The 18,293-nt window shown below is 42.7% G+C and overlaps 1 protein-coding gene across 1 annotated transcript in view; it reads right to left on the bottom strand.

The window, feature by feature from the left end:
* LOC120992022 (zinc finger protein 850-like) overlaps positions 1 to 18,293 on the bottom strand; it is a 184,884-nt gene that overhangs the window by 73,868 nt on the left and 92,723 nt on the right. Inside the window, exon 6 of the mRNA XM_040420784.1 lies at positions 15,930 to 17,037. Coding sequence (XP_040276718.1) covers positions 15,930 to 17,037 — 1,108 coding nt within the window. The remainder of the gene's footprint in view (positions 1 to 15,929; positions 17,038 to 18,293) is intronic.

Genomic DNA, 18,293 nt, shown 5'->3' with positions numbered 1-18,293 from the left:
GATAGGGTAACTGAAGGTTAGGGATTCAGCAATGCAAGGGGTGTATAGTGGCAGGGGTTGGATAATCAGGGGAGATCAGGGGTGTAGGGGTTAATCAGGACAGCAGTGAAGGGACTACTGCTGGGATATACTTGGCCCTTCCAGGGTTCATGAAGCTGCTCTCTCCCATGTGTCTCTCCTTGTAGTCCAGTTCCAAAAGCCCTCTTCCTGGCTTGGGGCTCCTATATCAGCCTCAGAAACAGCCCACCTCCCCCCTCCTCAGGGATGTGACATCATAGTGTGACTGTGACGTATGCCTGCACTCAGGACAGTCGGTTGGCCCCCTGAGGCTAGCAGCACCACACGCCCAGCCATGTCACAAACACAAGGTGGGGCAGAGCATAGTAACTAGGCTGATAAACTCAACAAAAGGCCTCAGATCTAATGATCCCTTAGCCTTTGAAGTCACCAGCCACCTGGAGGCATATCCACCCTACTGCAGGAACTGGCTAAACGCTGTCCCTATGGGGGGCATTTAAGTATATATATATGTATATAGATACTTGGGGTGCATCTATATACACATATATACTCAGTATAAACCTGGGGCATACATGGACAGCTATAGGCCCATATATATATATATATATATATATATATATATACATATATATACCTGGGGGAGAGCCATGGCAGATACACATATATAGATGTATGCACTGCATACACACATCTCCATATATACATATCTACATGAGAGGGAATATATACACGGCCATACAGGAAATATATACTACCTATAAGGGGACACATATAAGGGGGGCACAGATCATATAAGGGGGCACAGGTCAACCAGGGACCACATATTTCCCACAGGGGCCACAATGAGCCCCTGAGGGCCACCAAGGGCAGATGTGCGCAGATGCGCGCAGATGCTGGGCACATCTGCGCACATCATCCTATGATGTGGCAGTCAATGCATGCATATATATCATACATGCATGCACGTGTTTGCATGCATATATGGATATATATGCATACGTCTCAACCCTTCCTCAACATACGACATTACAGTTTTATGAAAATAAAAAATTTTACGTGTTTTTATTAAATTTTGGGTTGCGTTCATGGTCTGATGGGTGGTCCATTCATGAATTCACATTCCTTCTGCATAGTTAGAAAATTATACAATCTGAGGTACAATCTCTTTAGTGTTGGTGCTGCCCCTGTTTGTTGGTGGGGCCATTCTGGGTAATATATTTTGGCTGCACATTTAGCTGCTGCTGCTGCCTGTCCTGCTGATTTGGCCCTAGCTATATGTGGGCCTCATACTAGACCATTTTCAAAAATCCTCTGGTGGATGCTGCCGCCTGTCCTGACTCCTGATCTATCTGAGTCATCTAGGGGCCTAATAACACTCGATCTGCTGCTGTCTGTCCTGCTGATTTGGCCATAGCTATATGTGGGCCTCATACTAGACCATTTTCAAAAATCCTCTGGTGAATGCTGCTGACTGTCCCGATCTATATGAGTCATGTAGACTACATTTTGTGCTTTGATGAGTCAATAAGTTTTCAAGTAATTTAACTATATAGTTGACACTTCAATGCTGACGTCCCTCCGGTCGGTAGATTAATTCTTTAGAGCCTTGGGTCTCATCTACGATGACCCGGATCGGATCTCTCAGGCCGAGACCAAGTTACGGAGTTTGCGGCAGGGAGAACGTTCCGCAGAGACCTATTGCTCTGAATTTAGGAGATGGGCTATCGATACTGAGTGGAATGATCCTGCTCTCCGTAGCCAATTCTGTCAGGGTCTCTCTGAGAGAATGCAGGATGCGTTGGCTTTTCATGAAAAAAATCCTGTGTCATTAGAAGCAGCTATGTCCCTTGCTGTACGTCTTTATAGACGCCTGAGGGAGAGATCTAGGGGTCCTCACCTTCAGGACGTACTGTCCAATAAGGGTACTGCTTCCTTTGATACTTATGGTGGAGAGACACTGGTGGTTGCACCTTGTGAGGAGCCTATGCAGTTAGTAGGAGCTACTCCTGTAACTACTGGCAAAAGTTGGGGTCATGTGAAAGGAGTCTGCTTTTATTGTGGTTGTCCGTACTTGCAGCATCAAGGTGCAAACAAAAAGGAAAAAACATTTAATCCTCAAATTACTATTGGTGGTGTGGATGGGGAGCAAGAAAACCTACTTTTGTCTTTTACTGGTAGTACCCGTTTTCTCTTGTCTGCCGAGGTGGCGCTAGAGTCCAAAACTGTGAAAATCAAAGCATTTATCGACAGTGGGGCTACTAATGCATTAGAGAAAAATATTTCTGTCTTTGCAATTGACTCAGCACGTCTCACCCAAAAATGGCTGTCGCAGGTAGTGAATGACATTCATTTAAGAGTGGGTGATTTGCATCAGGAATCTATCTCCTGTTATGTGTTGGAGGGTCTGCCTGCTCCGTTGGTGTTGGGCTTACCATAGTTAAGCAAACATAACCCTACCATCGACTGGCAAGCGAGACAGATTCTCGATTGGAGTGATTTTTGCATGGACAACTGTCTTAATGCATCATTCTCTATGGTTACCACTAAAACTGTACCCTCGTTCATGTCAGAATTTTCGGATGTTTTCTCTGAGAGTAGTAATCAGGAGTTGCCTCCCCACCGGGAGTATGACTGTCCCGTCAATCTTATTCACGGAGCTAAATTGCCCAAATCTCGGTTGTATAATCTTTCGGAACCCGAAAGAAAGGCCATGCGAGAGTATATTATCGAGAGTTTGGCAAAGGGACATATTAGACCATCCAAGACCCCAGTGGCTGCTGGGTTTTTCTTTGTAGAGAAAAAAGATGGTACCCTGAGACCATGTCTGGACTTCCGTGAGCTCAATCGTATTACCGTCCGTGATCCTTACCCCCTTCCTTTGATTCCGGATTTGTTTAGTCAGATTGTCTGTGCCAAGGTGTTCTCTAAATTGGATGTGAGGGGGGCATATAATCTGGTAAGGATCAAGGAGGGGGATGAGTGGAAGACCGCATTTAATACCCTTGAGGGTCATTTTGAAAACCTGGTCATGCCCTTTGGGTTAACCATTGCTTCTGCGGTTTTTTAACACTTTGTCAATGACATCTTTCATCCTCTGGTGGGGAGGTTTGTCGTTGTATACCTCGATGACATACTAATTTATTTGCCTAATATGGAAACTCATCAGGATCATGTGAGACAGGTGTTACAGATTTTAAGAGAGAATAAGTTGTATGCTAATATGGAAAAGTGTGTATTTGCTGTACAGGAAGTGCAATTTCTGGGTTACCTGCTCTCCTCCTCAGGTTTTCGTATGGATCCAGAGAAGGTCCGTGCCGTGTTGGACTGGGATCAACCCGAAAATCTGAAAGCGCTTATGCGGTTTTTAGGGTTTACCAACTACTACCGTAAATTTATCTTGAACTATTCATCAGTGGTTAAACCTTTAACAGACATGACTAGGAAGGGTGGGGAATTTTTCTGTCTGGTCTGACGCGGCATTACAGGCCTTTTCTGCTGTGAAAGAATGTTTTTCTTCGGCCCCTATTCTTGTGCAACCGGACGTGACTCAGCCATTTATTGTTGAGGTTGACGCGTCCGAGGTAGGGGTAGGAGCAAACTTGTCGCAGGGTCCTTCACCTAGTAAATGGCGCCCATGTGCATTTTTCTCTAAAAAACTCTCTACTGCTGAAAGGAATTATGATGTGGGGAATAGGGAATTGCTGGCCATTAAGTTGGCGTTCGAGGAATGGCGGCATTGGTTGGAAGGAGCAATTCACCCTATTACGGTAATTACGGATCACAAGAATCTGGCCTACCTGGAGTCGGCTAAGCGACTGAACCCAAGGCAGGCCAGATGGTCACTGTTTTTCACCAGATTTAACTTCATCGTCACCTACCGCCCTGTGGTTAAGAACGTCAAGGCGGACGCTTTTTCGCATAGCTTTCCTGGGGGGGGGGGGGGGGGTCAAATGACCCTAGTCCATTTTATCTGAAGGGGTAGTCATATCCGCTCTTTATCCTGATCTCGAGGCCAGGGTGTTGGAGGCACAGGAGGATGCTCCGGACTTTTGTCCTCCGGGGAAATTTTTTGTTCCCTCCAAATTACTTCACAAGGTGTTTGAGGAACATCACTGTACGGTGCTTGCTGGGCACCCTGGGAGCAGATCGACTGTCGATCTCATTTCTCGCAGATTTTGGTGGCCGGGGTTACGTAAGTGTGTTGAGGACTATGTGTCAGCCTGTGGTACCTATGCACGTGCTAAGGTGACACATACTCAGCCTTCCTGATCTCTGCTTCCATTGCCCATCCCGTCCAGACCTTGGACCCATTTGTCCATGGATTTTATCACGGATTTACCGAATTTTTCGGGAAAAAACGTAATTCTCGTGGTAGTTGATCGTTTTAGTAAAATGGCACACTTTATCGCATTACCTAGTCAACCTAATGCTAAAACTCTTGCACAGGTGTTTGTCGACAACATCGTGAAACTACATGGCATTCCCTCTGATGTGATGTCCGATAGAGGGACTCAGTTTGTTTCCAGATTCTGCAAAGCGTTCTGTACTCGTCTGGGTGTACAATTGTCCTTCTCTTCGGCTTTTCATCCTCAGTCGAACGGACAGATGGAGCGCACTAATCAGAATCTGGAGACTTACTTGAGATGTTTTGTTTCAGAGAATCAGGAAGAGTGGTCTTCATTTTTGTCGTTAGCTGAGTTTGCTATAAATAACCGTAGACAGGAATCCACTGATAAGTAGCTGTTTTTTGGGGCATATGGGTTCCATCCACAGTTTGGTACATTTTCTGGTGCTCAAAATTCCGGCATTCCTGAGGAGGAACGATTTTCCTCTTCTTTGTCTTCTATTTGGCGGAAAATCCAAAATAACCTGAAAAAGATGGGCAACAGGTATAAGCGTGCGGCTGACAGGAGACGTATGAGTGGTCCGGACCTGAGAGTGGGTGATTCTGTGTGGTTGTCTACAAGAAACATTAAACTTAAGGTACCTTCTTGGAAGTTGGGCCCAAGATTTATTGGTCCATATAAGATCACTGCCATTGTTAACCCTGTAGCCTTCCGTTTTGAACTTCCTCAGGCATTGAAAATCCATAACGTGTTTCATAAATCGTTGCTAAAGAAATGTGTTGTACCTGTTGAGCCGTCCTCCTTACCTCCCGCTCCTGTCATGGTGGACGGCAATTTAGAATTTCAGATCAGCAGGATTGTGGACTCCCGAGTTCTGCGGAGATCCCTCCAGTTCATTGGAGAGGGCACGGACCAGAGGAGAGGATGTGGGTTCCAGCGACCGATGTTAATGCTTGTCGTCTGGTGAGAGCTGTCACGGCTGAGGATGGGGAAAACCCTCAGCCGTGCGATGACCGAAGAAGGTGGTCGCTGCTCGACCAGGACGACAGAATAAGGGAGCAGGTCACCTCCTAATCGCATCCCTAATCTGACCCTGACTCCTAGCTGCATGAGCCGACCTTGATGGTAGGAGGGCTCATGCTTCGGAACCTTGAAGTCCCTGCTAGCCCTCAGGACGGCCCTAAACTAGGAGCAGGGTAAGACGACCTGTTCCTTCTGGACATGGAGGAACAGGAGTCTCACTGGCCAAGCTGCAGGGAAAAGGGGAACACAAACAGTCCTATGGATATGGCAGGTGAACTGAACTAGTTCCACCTACCTGCCACAGCCTTGATGACTGGATCCCTGTGCTGGCAAGCTGATGTCCACACAACATTAAATGAACCCAGCAAACACACATCCACACACAGGAACCCAGATCCATAGCTGCACCAAATAACAAAAGGAAAATATCAACTGAACATCACATAGACATAAACTTATGACCACAAAGGTGGCCCTCACTGGCAGATGTTATATGTGACCAGGAGAGTGCCTCCAGCTTACTACAAGGCTGGAGTACCCCTCAGACATCAGGTCTTAACTGAGGCTTTATAGGCCCAAGTAGTCACACCCACACAGACACAACCAGTGTTCAGAAACACAGGGAAGGAAGTTAACCCTTCCAACACCAGGGAGTGTAGTGGAACCACATAAAGGGGAATACACACAAACTCTCACTGCAGCTGTTACCGTTGACAACGACATGCGTGGCAAACGTGTCCTGGGAGCCGGCCAAAAGGCCGAGACATTGCCACCGCATGTACAAACACCAAACGTTGCCACGGGCAGCCACAGACGAAGGGAAAATGTCAGAGTGCATACAAAACATAAAACACAGTGCACACCAGACATTCAGAAGACACACCTAACAGACAGGTTGCCAGGTGCAACCGCATGCACATTGCAGCAAGATGCCTAGCATCAGCTCAGGCTGCTATACTGCGACAATACAAAACAACTTGTTGCCCGCGGCAAGTGAGGCAACACACTAGCGGCCGTCACCTGTGGTTGAACACCCAAACCAAACCGAAGGCAACAGCATGCGGTTAAGAGTCACGACCATGACCATGGCCGTGACAAGAGCATTCCACAGAGCTCATCCTGATAAGGTCGGTCCTCAGAGGTCACCCGTAGAAGGGGGGGTACTGTCACATCTGTGACAGGTCTCAGAAGGTCTGAAAGATTATCTACGAATTAGTGATCTGAAAGCCTCTTTTGGTTTCACTTTGTGTGTTTCTGGTATGTCCACACCTCCTGTTCAGGCGTGGATCATGTGACCTTTACCTCGCCCTATTTAGTCTGACTTTACCCATCACTCCTTGCTTGGAATAGCTTCATTTGGTTTTGGAAGAGCTGGAGTGTTGTAACGGGGTTCCGAAGGTGCACTCGGTCCCCCATTAGCCGTAGACCTGCTGCTTAGCTTCGGGAGCGAGGATCTGTGTTTGACCTCGTTCCCAGGGCGGCTTTACTAGCTGGGTGGCTCCCTGCTCCGAAGTCTGCCTTGAGCGCCGAGCTGATCACTCGGTGCTCGACTGGTTGGTCTGTCGGTCATGTGATGCTGGCGACGTCACATGACCCTCACTCCCCACTATAAATACAGGCAGCCTGCTGGCCACAGGTTGCCTGTTAATTTAGGTTCCACCTGTGGTTTTGTCTTTCCTGGCGTACTTACCTCCTGCTGAATTCCTGATGATCCTCTGCCTGCTCCTTGTGTACTTTGCTGCTCTCCTGGTATTCTGACCCCGGCCTCCTCCTGACGATCCTCTGCTGACTCTTTTGGTACTACACGACTCTCCTGGTATTTATGACCCCGGCTTCTCCTGACAATTCTCTGCTTGCTCGATTTGTACTTTGTAGCTTTCCTGGTATTGACTCGGTCCGTTCACATTCTGTTGTTTGTCTGTCTGTCTTCCCTGCACTTAGTCCAAGCTAGGGATTGCCGTCCAGTTGTCCCCTGTCATTAGGACTCGCGAGGCAAGTAGGCAGGGCCAGGGGTAAGGGTGGAGCGCAGTGGTCACTTCCCTCCCCCCGGTGTGTATGTGTACGCAACCGTTACAAGTGTGGTTCTTGTTGGAGTCCTGTTCATTTATCATCCTCAGAAGTTAAGTGCTCCGCTTGTGTTTTGTATTCCCCCCCCCTGGTTGTTTACTAGGCCTCAGTGAGTCACTAGTTCCTTCACCAGGGAAGGAACGGGTGGTCTCTGCCCTGTCATTATCTTTAGGGCATCAAAGGGTCACCAGGGTTTTCTAGGTTCCTGTGTATGGGTATCTCTACCATCGAGAGGTGCCCATACGGATAGGAGTTAGGGCCAGGAGCAGGGTTTTATAGGTGGTGACCCTTTTCCTTCCCTAGCGGTGAGGCCTAGTGTCTTTCCCCTTCCTTCTTGTCTTTTGGTGTTCTCCCCTACTACATCCGTGACAACAACAACAAAATGATCAGTGTAACAAAGCAGATGTGGATCCACTGTGTCATTTGAACAGGTTTGGCTTGGGGCTAGTCCAAAGTGAGTTGGCTAATTGCCCCTCTGATCTTCAACTTTTATTCGCTGTACTGTGATCTGTACTCTACTGCACAGGAACCATCAGGTTTGTGCCTCATGGAGTAGGCTTTGTTTTAGTTTTTTACTACCTGCCTACACAGAGCTATAACTTTTTTATTTTTCCGTTCACATAGCCATATGTGGGCTTGTTTTTTGTGGGACAAGTTGTAGTTTCTAATGCCACCATTTAATATTACATAGGATGAAAAAAATTCCAAATGTAATTGGAAAAGAAAATGCAATTCCGACACAGTTTTAAGTTGTTGTTTTTTACGGCATTAACTATGAGGAAAAACTGACCTGTGCTCTTCCTTCTCCAGGTCAGTACAAATCTGACGATGCCACATATGTATAGTTTTTCTTGAATTTTAATATTTAAAAAAATCTAAATGTTTGAAAAATAATTGTTTTCTTTTCACCATTTTCTGACCCCCCAAAACTTTTTTTATAGTCAAGTTTACGAAGATGTGTGGGGTCTCATTTTTTGTGGAACTATCTGTAGTTTTTGATAATACTTTTGGGGTGTGTATTACTTGATCACTTTTTGTTCAATTTTTTTCGTGAATAAAGTGATAAAATACAGCGAATTGTCAATTTTTTTCCTTTGCTCCATTCACCATTTGCAATAAATTTTTTGTATTTTAATAGTTTGGGTGTTTTTCGCATGTGGTGAAGACCATGATGTTATTTTTTAACATTATTTTATGGAAAGGGCGCATGCTTCCAGGTTCTAGCCCTCTCAGATGCCATGCTCACATTTGACCACGGCATATGAAGGGTTAAATGTCCGCGATCGTCAATTAGCTGCAGGTGCCATCTTTAAATATGCGGGTAGGTGACAGCTGAACAATAGAGGTCAATAGACACCAGTGGATCAGGGTAAGTACAGAGATGAAGTCAGGCAGTGAAGGGTTAAATCCGGAACTCAGGCAAAAGTAGGAAGACAAAATTGGCAAACAAGCAAACAGCAAACTTTTGTAGGAAACTAACATAGTTTTTTCAACATATAACAGCGAATATATATATATTTTTTCTACTTATATACACCACTAAAGGCCTTTCAACATACAACTGCATCGCTGAACGGCGAATATATTTTCCTTTTGCCACTAATACACGACAAACAGGCTTTTCAACATATAAGTGCAACACTGAACGGCGAATATATATTTTTTTCCTCTTATATATGCCACTAAGGCATTTTCAACATATAACTGAAGCTCTGAATGGCGAATATATTTTTCTTTTTCTACTTATATACGCTACTAAAGGCATTTCAACATATAACTGCAGCGCTGAACGGCGAATATATTTTCTTTCTCTACTTAAATATGCCACTAAGGGCTTTTCAACATATAACTGCAGCGCTGAATGACGAATATATTTTTCTTTTTCGACTTGTATACGCCACTAAAGGCTTTTCAACATTTCTTGTGAGGAACAGAAGTATTTGAACACCCTGCGATTTTGAAAGTTCTCACAGACATCATGGAGGGGTCTGAAATTCACATTTTGGTAAACAGAATAAAAAAAAAATTCAGGAAATAACATTGTATGATTTTTAAAGAATTTATTTGTCTTGCACTGCTGAACATATGTATTTGAACACCTGAGAAAATCAGTGTTAATATTTGGTACAGAAGCCTTTGTTAGCAATTACAGAGGTCAAACGTTTCCTGTAGTTCTTGGCCAGGTTTGCACACACTGCAACAGGGATTTTGGCCCACTCCTCCACACAGATCTCCTCTAGATCTGTCAGGTTTCGGGGCTGTCGCTGAGCAACATGGAGATTCAGCTCCCTGTAAAGATGTTCTATTGGATTTGGGTCTGGAGACTGGCTAGGCCACTCGGGTCGTTGTCATGTTGGAAGACCCAGCCACGACCCATCTTCAATGCTCTGACTGAGGGAAGGAGGTTGTTGCTCAAAGTCTCACAATAAATGGCCCCATTCATCCTCTCCTTAATACAGTGCAGTCGTCCTGTCCCCTTCGCAGAAAAGCACCCCCAAAGCATGATGTTACCAACCCCATGCTCCAAAGTAGGGATGGTGTTCTTGGGATGCAACTCATCCTTCTTTTTCTTTCAAACACAACAAATGAAGTTTAGACCAAAAAGTTCTACTTTGGTCTCATCTGACCACATGACTTTCTCCCATGCCTCCTCTGGTTCATCCAGATGGTCATTGGCAAATTTCAGATGGGCCTGGACATGTGATGACTTGAGCAGGGGAACCTTCCGTGCAATGCATGATTTGAAACCATGATGGCGTAGTGTTCTACCGACAGTGACCTTTGAAACTATGGTCTCAGCTCTCTTCATGTCATTGACAAGCTCCTCCCTTGTAATTCTGAGGTATGGTAAGATCTTGCATGGAGCCCCAGTCCGAGGGAGACTGACAGTCGTCTTTAGCCTCTTCCATTTTCTAACAATTGCTCAGACAGTTGATCTATTTTCACCAAGCTGCTTGGCTATTGCCCCGTAGCCTTTTGGAGGTCCACAATTTTGTCTCTGGTGTCTTTTGACAGCTCTTTGGTCTTGCCCATGGTAGTAGTTGGCGTCTGACTGGCTGTGGGGTGGACAGGTGTCTTTAAAGAGCTCAGACAAGTGCTACTAAGTTAGATTGGAGTAGATGTGGACTTTTTAAAGGCATAGTAACAGGTCTTTGAGAGACAGAATTCTTGCTGTTTCTCAGGTGTTCAAATACTTATGTTCAGCAGTGCAAGAGAAATGAATTCTTTAAAAATCATACAATGTGATTTCCTAATTATTTTTTTTATTCTGTCTCTCAGAGTGGGAATGCACCTACAATGTGAATTTCAGACCCCTCCATTATTTCTAAGAGGGAGAACTTGCAAAATCGCAGGGTGAAAGGCGAATATATATATTTTTTTCCACTTATATACACCACCAAAGTCTTTTCAACATATACAGTCAGGTCCATAAATATTGGGACATCGACACAATTCTAATATTTTTGGCTCTATACACTACCACAATGGATTTGAAATTAAACGAACAAGATGTGCTTTAACTGCAGACTGTCATCTTTCATTTGAGAGTATTTACATCCAAATCAGGTGAACGGTGTAGGAATTACAACAGTTTGCATATGTACCTCCCACTTGTTAAGGAACCAAAAGTAATGGGACAAAAAAATAATCATAAATCAAACTTTTACTTTTTAATACTTGTTGCAAATCCTTTGCAGTCAATTACAGCATGAAGCCTGGAACACATAGACATCACCAGACGCTGGGTTTCATCCCTGGCGATGCTCTGCCAGGCCTCTACTGCAAATGTCTTCAGTTCCTGCTTGTTCTTGGGGCATTTTCCCTTCAGTTTTGTCTTCAGCAAGTGAAATGCATGCTCAATCGGATTCAGGACAGCTGATTGACTTGGCCATTGCATAACATTCCACTTCTTTCCCTTAAAAAACTCTTTGTTTGCTTTTTTAGTATACTTTGGGTCATTGTCCATCTGCACTGTGAAGCGCTGTCCAATGAGTTCTGAAGCATTTGGCTGAATATGATCAGAAAATATTGCCTGAAACACTTCAGAATTCATCCTTTTGTCAGCAGTCACATCATCAATAAATACAAGAGAACCAGTTCCATTGGCAGCCATACATGCCCACACCATGACACTACCACCACCATGCTTCACTGATGAGGTGGTATGCTTAGGATCTTGAGCAGTTCCTTTCCTTCTCCAAACTCTTCTCTTCCCATCACTCTGGTACAAGTTGATCTTGGTCTCATCTGTCCATAGGATGTTGTTCCAGAACTGTAAAGGCTTTTTTAGATGTCGTTTGGCAAACTCTAATCTGGCCTTCCTGTTTTTGAGGCTCACTAATGGTTTACGTTTTGTGGTGAACCCTCTGTATTCACTCTGGTGAAGTCTTCTCTTGATTGTTGACTTTGACACACATACACCTACCTCCTGGAGAGCGTTCTTGATCTGGCCAACTGTTGTGAAGGGTGTTTTCTTCACCAGGGAAAGAATTCTTTGGTCATCCACCACAGTTGTTTTCTGTGGTCTTCCGGGTCTTTTGGTGTTGATGAGCTCACCAGTGCGTTCCTTCTTTTTAAGAGTGTTCCAAACAGTTGTTTTGGCCACGCTAATGTTTTTGCTATCTCTCTGATTGGTTTGTTTTGTTTTTTCAGCCTAATGATGGCTTGCTTCACTGATAGTGACAGCTCTTTGGATCTCATCTTGAGAGTTGACAGCAACAGATTACAAATGCAAATAGCACACTTGAAATTAATTCTGGACCTTTTATCTGCTCATTGTAATGGGATAATAAGGGAATAACACACACCTGGCCATGGAACAGCTGAGAAGCCAATTGTCCCATTACTTTTGGTCCCTTAACAAATTGGAGGCACATATGCAAACTGTTGCAATTCCTACGCCGTTCGCCTGATTTGGATGTAAATACCCTCAAATTAAAGCTGACAGTCTGCAGTTAAAGCACATCTTGTTTGTTTCATTTCAAATCCATTGTGGTGTTGTATAAAGCCAAAAATGTTAGAATTGTGTCGATGTTCCAATATTTATGGACCTGACTGTAACTGCACTGCTGAACAGCGATTATATTTTTATTTTTCTACTTATATACGTGTTAAGGAAATTATCCAGCTTTTCTGAAAGTGGATATAAAATTCATAAGATGTTTTCATTTTCTCTGTATACGTGATACAATGTGGTGACATTTGGAAAAGAACAAGCATAAGCTAAAAAACCTAGAAGAGTGAGCTGTTTGTGTTAAGATAAGATAAGGTTTGTACGTACTACTAACCAAAAATATGCATCTCTTGCTAAAACACCTAAACTCATTAGTTAACACATTTTTGCTAAAGTGAAACTGGTAAAATACTAACCAATCAATAGATAAATTCAAAAGCCATTATTGAAATGTCTGTAAACCAATCATGTTTTACTTTGAGGGGTTACACCCTTTGAACTGTGTATAAATAAAGGGTGCAGGAGACTTTCATGTTGGGATCCTGACAAGGTTTTGAACTATACTCAGACTTCTGTCATTTTCCTCCGTCGAAGTCATTCACCTGAACATGAGGCAACGATCATTACGTGGCTGACCCTTGGCCTGCCACAACTTACGCTACTAAATGGACATGGACAGAAACCTGACCCATCTGTATGCTGTACTTGTTTGAGGCTCCTTCAACATTGTTGCTGACCGACAGTCAAGGTCTAGCCTTTACAGGAGAATGGTCTCTGAATTCAGAGATCTTTAAACAAATTGAACATTTGGTGGTACTAGGCGGAATATCCCTTGGCAGCAGATACCTTGTGCATTCCTTGGAGGTTCAGGCCGGCCTACATTTTTCCTCCAGTTTCCATGATAATTAGGGTATTGATGAAAATCATGCTAGACCAGACGACAGTACAGCCATCATACTGTTCGGGCTAGAGAGGTCATGGTTCCCAACATTCTGGTGAGTCAAGGGTGTTACTGAGACTTCCCCCAGTGTAGACCCTTAATATGAGGGCACTCAACTCTGCCAATATTTGTAAAGATTGAGCCTGACAGCCTGAAGGTTGCTAGCCTCGATTTCTATCTAGAGGCCTCTCTGATGTCATGAAGATCCTACCACACTTTGAGCCTCAATCTACCAAAAGATAATTTTTCCTAACTCATTCAGTTGAGTCAAGATTATAACTTAAAGACTTCTCCCAATGCAGTTTGTGTGTGTCTAGGACACTGAACTCTGCCAAGACCTTAGGAGGTTCAGTTTGACAGCCTCTTTAACTATCTTGAAGCCTCTTTGATTAAATCATGAAGACCTTTGCCACACTGTGGTTTGCAACTCATAAAAAGTTCATTTTGATCCCAACTCATTCAAATGAGTCAAGGGTGTATCTGAAGACTCCCCCCTAGTGCAAATTGTGTGTGTCTAGAGCACTTGACTCTGCCAGAACCTGTGGAGACTCAACCATACAGCTACAATATCAACCTAATGGTCTCTAAGACATAGTCTAGAAGACCTTGCCATAGCAGGGGTCTCCACTTAAAGGGCTTACACAAGGATCAAGTGAATCTATTCAACTTGAATTCTATTAAGGGGTGGATAGTTCTAAACCACAGATTATCAGCCTCTTAGGTTTCCTGCAAGACAATTTTGGAAAAGACTTTAGAATATCAACCTAAAAAGTCTAAATTTTGCCCATTCTGCAAGTTTATCCTTGTCACAATAGTCCTTGATAAAAAGATTCCTGAAAGGTTTGCTAAGGTGTAGCCTTCCATACTCAGAATCTGTCTCAAAATAGAACTTGACCTTAGTCCCAAAAGTTTTAAGATCATCTCCCTTTGAACCTCTTGAGGAGGGCCCACATAAATACCTAACCTAAAGAGGTTATTCCCATCTGTCCATGACATCTGCCATAAGGGAGATCCTAGTCTTGTCATCAGTGGATCGATACTACATCAGTGGATCGATAATTCAGATTCCTTCTTACTCCAAAGGATTGTTCTTTGGTAATTATAATCAGGTCTCCTCCTTCCAGTGTCTGTTATGAGCTTTACTGTAATGTTGAATATCATCTCCATTCCCTAGAACTTTCCAAATGTCCTGAGATGTATTTAGCCTGGAGTAAAGAGATCAGGAAGGTTGAGAATTTATTACTTAATTTCCAGAAGGAACAATAAGCTCTCGCATGCGCCAGATCTGCCAGGTGCCTGCTGTTTCATACAGCAGACACCAGCAGCTAATGTCAGTGACTGGCGATAACTATGATCTGACTTTTAACCCTTCAGATGCTGTGGTCAAACATGCGGATCAGGTGAGCCGGATGCATTGTGCGGCCGCCTCAGTCCTCCATAATGAACTAAGGCTGCCGCATGTTAGCTCCTATGAAGCCCCTGCCTGTGGCAGGGCTCTATAAGAATACATTGTAACTCTCATAAACTCCAATGTTGGTGTATGAGAGAAGCAATCTGATGATTGCTTTTTATAGTTCCCTATGGGAACTATAATATACAGTAAAAAAAAAGTAAAAAAAAATAAAATCTAAAAAATCACCCCCTTTCCCAAAATGTAAATAAAAAAATGGAAACTATAAAAAAAATACACATCATGGGTATTGCAGTGTCTGAAAGCACCCATACGTCTAAACTATTAAATATTTTTCAGATATGGCAAATGGCAAAACGAAAAAAAAAAATGGCAAAATGGTTGATAAGCCGTTTTTTGGTCTCTTCACATCCCACTAAAAATTAAATGAAGTAAAATTAAATTAAATAAATTAAAAAAAGTGAGCAAATAAATAACCCAGAATGGTATGAATGAAAACTACAGATCATCCCTCAAAAAAATGAGCCCTCACACAGCTCCGTACACTAAAGTTATAGAGGTCACAATATGGTGAAGGCGATGAAAAGAAGAAAAAAAACCTTTTTTTCAAAGTTTTTTTTTTTACAGGTCAGCTTTACCGTATAGGAAACACCGTAAAAACAAAACATAAAACTGTTGCGTAACTGTGTTATTTTTACAATTTCACCCCACATGGAATTTTTTTACATCTCCCCTACACTGTTTGCAATATTAAATGGTGGAGTTAGAAAATGCAACTTGTCCCACAAAAACAAGCGCTCATACGGCTATGTTAACATAAAAATATAAAAAGTCCTGGAAAGGCAGGGAGTAAAAAATGAAAATGCGAAAAACCCTCCCGGGCTGAAAGGGTTAACTGTAAGGATTAAAATATAAGTCATGAACAGAATATATGTCTTCCTAAACAGGATTTATCAGAGGTTTTATAGAAGCCGTTATGTGACATCAATTAAGCTTTTATATCCAAATATACAACCTGAAATGAAAACAATGTCTATGACCCAGTGATATATTGTTTTGTTATATTGTGGCCATATGGCTTCTCTCTTGTGTGACTTCACTAATGACCCCTAATTATGGCTTTAGAAACAAAAACATTTTTATCATTCTGAATGCAGCTTCTCTCATGTGTGATTCTTCTTATGTTTTAGAAGATTTGATTTATCTGAAAAAAGTTTCCCACATTCTAAACACGAATACGGTTTCTCTCCTGTATGAAATTTCTGGTGTTTAACAAGATTTGATTTCTGTGTAAAACATTTCCCACATTCTGAACATGAATATGGCTTCTCTCCTGTGTGATATCTCTCATGTTTAACAAGATCTGATTTATCTGTAAAACATTTCCCACATTCTGAACATGAATACGGTTTCTCTCCTGTATGAAATTTCTCATGTTTAACAAGATTTGATTTCTGTGTAAAACATTTCCCACATTCTGAACATGAATATGGCTTCTCTCCTGTGTGATATCTCTCATGTTTAACAAGATCTGATTTATCTGTAAAACATTTCCCACATTCTGAACATGAATATGGTTTCACTCCTGTGTGTCTTCTCTCATGTCTAACAAGATGTGGTTTCTCTGTAAAACATTTCCCACATTCTGAACATGAATATGGCTTTTCGCCAGTGTGAATTCTCTCATGTTTAACAAGATTTGATTTCGCTGTAAAACATTTACCACATTCTGAACATGAATACGGCTTTTCCCCAGTGTGAATTCTCATATGTGTAACAAGATTTGATTTATCTGTAAAACATTTTCCACATTCTGAACATGTATATGATTTCTCTCCTGTGTGACTTCTCTCATGTGTAACAAGATTTGATTTGCGTGTGAAATATTTCCCACATTCTGAACATGAATATGGCTTCTCTCCTGTGTGATATCTCTCATGTTTAACAAGATCTGATTTATCTGTAAAACATTTCCCACATTCTGAACATGAATATGGTTTCACTCCTGTGTGTCTTCTCTCATGTATAACAAGATGTGGTTTCTCTGTAAAACATTTCCCACATTCTGAACATGAATACGGCTTTTCCCCAGTGTGAATTATCTCATGTTTAACAAGAAGTGATTTGTGTCTAAAACATTTCCCACATTCTGAACATGTATATGGTTTCTCTCCTTTGTGACATCTCTCATGTCTAACAAGATTTGATTTCTGTGTAAAACATTTCCCACATTCTGAACACGAATATAGCTTCTCTCCTGTGTGACTTCTCTCATGTATAACAAGATGTGATTTCCGTGTGAAACATTTCCTACATTCTGAACATGAATACATTTTCTCTCCTTTGTGACGTCTTCGGTGTGTAGAAAGTCCTGACTGATTTGTGGATTCTTTACCACAATGAAACCTTTTAATCCTTTTCAGACTTGTACTTGCGGTAACAATCTGTGATTGCTCAGGAGAAGGTTCCTCATAATTAGGAGGATTATATGACAGATCTGTACTGTGAAGTCCTGGATGTACATTAAGGGTAATGAGGTTTTCTCCTGAAGAGCACTGCATGATATCGTCATCTAGTGGTAACATGACATTTTCACATATCATACTGGGATTTTCTGTTAAGATAAAAGTAAAAATTTGTTTTAAAGTTGTTGTTTTTTTGTAAACTCCAGAGTAGACAAACTTATTAAATTCCAATTAGGCTGGAAGTTGATCCAGCAGGAAGGAGAAGTGTTCAGTCATTTGGAATCCATTTTTGACTTTGGCCAAAAAAACTGCACTTGTGATCCCAGCCTTACAAAGCTTCTATAACTTCCTGACAAAGTCCAGGATTCTGGTTTACACCAGGTCATGACTTTTATTATATACAGTAAATAATGACTTAACAAAACAAAAAAATTTGAAAAGCCTGACCATGTCTGGAAACGAGCCCTGCTCTCTGCCAACACATTTTGCCTTTCAACAGCAACTAGACATCATTTGAATAAAACAAGGAGCATCATGGTTGGAGCTGGTGAAGTGGGGCATCATGATTTGTAGCTGGTGGGGGACATCATGGTTTGGAGCTGGTGGATGGGACATCATGGTTTGGAGCTGGTGAAGGGGGGCATCATTATTTGGAGCTGGTGGATGGGACATCATGGTTTGGAGCTGGTGAAGGGGGCCATCATGATTTGGGGCTGGTGGATGGAACATCATGGATTGGAGCTGGTGGAGGGGGACATCATGATTTGGAGCTGCTTTGCTGCCTCATGGTCTGGACACCCTGCAACCATTGGGTAAACAACTGGGCAGATTTTCTAATCCTGTCTAAAACGTACAGAGTAAATCTAGAGATGCTCCACATTTATCACAGGAGTCTGGGCTGGAGGACAGATCTGCTGCACAGCTACACAAGTCTGTCTACCTCTATACCACTTAGTGGTTGGCTTTTCTGTCACAATGGAACAGCATAAGCCCCGCCCCTGCAGAACCTGCCTGTTGTTTCTATATGTGGAAGCTTAAAATCCCCCTTTTTTGGACAGATTATAAG

Source organism: Bufo bufo, chromosome 2 (genome assembly GCF_905171765.1).
Source record: "Bufo bufo chromosome 2, aBufBuf1.1, whole genome shotgun sequence".
Taxonomy (NCBI): Eukaryota; Metazoa; Chordata; class Amphibia; order Anura; family Bufonidae; genus Bufo; species Bufo bufo.
This window is presented reverse-complemented; position numbering and strand designations above follow the sequence as displayed.